Source organism: Enoplosus armatus, unplaced genomic scaffold, assembly GCF_043641665.1.
Source record: "Enoplosus armatus isolate fEnoArm2 unplaced genomic scaffold, fEnoArm2.hap1 Scaffold_300, whole genome shotgun sequence".
Classification (NCBI taxonomy): Eukaryota; Metazoa; Chordata; class Actinopteri; order Centrarchiformes; family Enoplosidae; genus Enoplosus; species Enoplosus armatus.
In genome coordinates this window covers 2,023-5,399 of record NW_027261240.1, presented here as the reverse complement: position 1 = coordinate 5,399, position 3,377 = coordinate 2,023, and the positions used below count along the sequence as shown (strand labels likewise).

Below are 3,377 nucleotides of genomic sequence, written 5' to 3'. Positions count from 1 at the left end.
GCATTGATTCAGGGATCTGTGTGCTGAGACACTGAGTGTTGACGTGAGCCTTCCATGTTGAAACTTGTGAGCCAAGAGGTTGTAAAAGACGACAGATCTGGTCGAGGCTGCTGGTGCAATAACAGACTCCTGCAGCAGCGTGATGACTGATGACGCGTCCATCTGATTACATAAAGCAGAGCAGTGAGATGTAACTGACCTCTCATCAGTTCCACTGTCCCTCAACAAGGTCAAGATAAATAAAACAGGTTACAGCACACAGAGCAGCAGTTTGACGTCTACCTGCAGGAAGCTTCTGACTCTAAACCTGCTCTCAGAGCTGCGGGATGTTCCACTGTTCATGTTTAATGAGTTTCAGCTGAATCATATGAACCGAAATGATTCACAGCTGTAAGTGAAAGGTTTCCTCTTGATGTCCTTTATTTATACAGAATTATTAAGTTTAATCATTTGAATTTGCTTTTTGTTGATAATGATGGGAGGAGCTTCAGTGAAGGCGCCATTTTGTTTTCTTCATGAAATGAATAATTGACTTGTGTTTTATTTAATTTATGATTCACTCAGGTTACTCAGCAAGCTGTTTAAATAAAGAGGAAAGATGTATTTTATATTTAATGAGCTGTTAATGATTAGTTATTGATCAATAATGTGGCCGATGGGTGAAAATGTTCATTCCCAACAGTTCTAATGATGATGATGTTGTTGGTTTCAGAGCTGAACGCCGTCCGGCAGAAGAATGTGGTTTTGGAAAGAGATTTTGTCAAAGCTCAGAAGGTGACGGATACTTGATTATTATAAAGAATATTTTCTGTGTGACTTTAATTCTCAGATTTCATTTGGCTCCTGTTGATCAGTTGTTTGTCTCCTCAGGCTTTGAACAAGAGCAAGAAAGCTCAGGTGAGTGTTCCTTGTTTGGTTGTTATGGTTACGACAGGTTCACACTGATCACCAGCGCCCTCTACTGGTCACCACCTGTTTCACACACACGTGCGATTGTAACCCACATACTTTTCTTAAGATTCATATCTGTATCTCTATATATCACTTTTTATTCTCTCAACTTTACAAAGTTACTGTAGTTTATCTTTCAGATCTTCTCCTGTTTGTTTGTTTGTTCGTTCACATTGACACACAAACTGCTGCAGGATTCATTTTGTGTACCAAAGACATTAAAGAAGTTTCCTGTCAGAACGTGAACTGAAGACGTTTGTTGTAACGTGGTGGTTGTTGGTGGTGCAGGAGGTGGAGGCGTTGCTGAGTGAGAATGAGATGCTTCAGGGGAAACTCCACAGTCAGGAGGAAGACTTCAGACTGCAGAACAGCACGCTGATGACTGAACTCTCCAAGGTGACTCTTCTTTTACTAGTAACAGATCGAATGTATACCCACACTGAGTCTGCACACGATGCCTTCAGGGACAGTACAGAGTGTCGGTCAGCCACGTCTTTGGCTGTGTTCAGAGCCCATCACTCACTCACTGCAGTCACTGCAGTTACGCAGCCCCTGTAGACACGCCGTAAGAAAAGGCCTCACTGAGATTCAACGTCTCTTCTACTCGAGTGCTGTGGCCGAGAACATAAAACACAAAACTCATCAGGTGAATTACAGGTACCGCAAAGAATAAAATGACTTTAAGTTCATTATTCTGTCTTTAAAAGTCGGAGCAACTCAAAAGTGGATTTGAAGTCTGACTTTATTCTCTATTTTAGTTATTGTCTGTGGCTCTCTGCTCGGACCTCCTCCCACACTTAATGTTGATACCGGCATTGTTTCTTGCAGCTGTGTACGCAGATCGAGCAGCTGGAACAGGAGAACCAGGGCCTGAAGGAAGGAGGAGCCTCTGCATCCAGCCCCCCACCCAACCCCGCCTCCAGTCCTGTTGATGGAGAGCTGCTCCGCCTCCAGGCTGAAAACTCCACCCTCCAGAAGAAAATGAAAGGTGGGATGTTTGTAAAACTACAACTGTGTTTTATAAAATGTGTTTCTGTTAACAGTTTACATGTTTCAGTGAAGCGCCTCAAAGATAAAACTCAACAGCAAGAAATAAAATACTGACAATATATCAATGAAAATAAACCTGTGAATGTTTCAACGATTAATCAGTTGGTCGACCGACTGATTATTCTGACTATTGATACCTAATTTTTCAAGCAAAAATGCTAAAAGTTCAGATTCCACCTTCTTAAATATGATAGTTTATTGAATATGTTTTGGACGTTCTTTTTATTTTTAAGTCCACCTCTAAAACGACACATTTGCACAAAGAGAAGCAAATAAAAGAGAAGTAACACGGGACCCGAGGCAGAGGAAGGAGGTGGAAGAAGCTCCTGCAGGTGGAGCAGTTCAGGTGTGTGTGATACATAAATGACAGGTACACGGTGTGATTCTCCTGCAGGCCTCCAGGAGCGCTACGACAAAGAGCTCCAGAGACAGGCGGTCGCCCAGGGCAACCAGAGCGCTACCACGGAGACCGACGGGTCTGCCAGCGCCAACGGAGTCTCTGATGTCATAGGGAGAGGGGAGGAGCCAACAGCAGAGGGAACCAATGACAGACTGGAACAGGTGATTGACGGGGAGTTTCTTAAAGGAATATTTAATTTGTTTCATGTTTTCTCTGCTAACACGCAGCCGCAGCAGTGATGCTGCTGGAGGATTGTGTTGTGTTTTACTCTCCGTCTCTGATGTTGACTTTTGGGAAAAACAGACTCTGGAAGAGCGATGTAGATCAGAGCTAACCGCTCTACAAATTGTCCCAAAATTCAACATTTTTGCTGGAGTCCATGTTCCTCAAATTTCCACCAGAGCGTTTGTTAGTAAAATATTATCCAACAGAATTAAAGGAGAAAAAAGTGAGATTAACACCCAGGTTGACAAATACCAGAATCTACATTTGATCATTTCTGTAAACATTCGTCTGTATTTTAAAGGTGTAATTTTCTGTTTGCAGACGGAGGCTCAGCTGGAACAAACAGGGAAACAGCTACATGGTGAGTTCACCGTTTCTTTTCGTACTTATTACACAGCATTTCCATTTAAAACAATAACTCCTGTCCTCTCATGATCTTTAATAACTCTCCGGTCGGTCAGAATGAAAAACTGCCTGTATTTGCATTGAAATAGTGTTTGTGTTGCTGTAGATAGTTCTGTTGATTGAACCAGTAATCATGAAATGCTTCACAGTTAATGGTCGACTCATAGACCAGTGAGCAGGAGGCCTTCACTAAACACTCTCTGCTCTGAACGTCTGTAAAGGAACACACTGAATGCTTGTTTTCTCAGATTGTGTCAATTATCAGACATTTAAATCATTCTTACACATGAAAGACTGAATCATACAGTCAGTTTCTCCAGCTGTCGTTTGGCTTTTAGAGTATGTC

At 42.3% G+C, this 3,377-nt stretch overlaps 1 protein-coding gene across 1 annotated transcript; it reads left to right on the top strand.

The window, feature by feature from the left end:
* Positions 1-690: 690 nt before the first annotated feature.
* LOC139307246 (GRIP1-associated protein 1-like) lies at positions 691-2,987 on the top strand (the record flags this gene model as incomplete). The annotated part of the gene is made up of 6 exons (XM_070931085.1): positions 691-774; positions 871-897; positions 1,240-1,347; positions 1,780-1,939; positions 2,396-2,562; positions 2,948-2,987. Coding segments are annotated over exons 1-6 (586 nt in total), but the record flags the coding sequence as incomplete, so codon positions are not given.
* Positions 2,988-3,377: the final 390 nt, after the last annotated feature.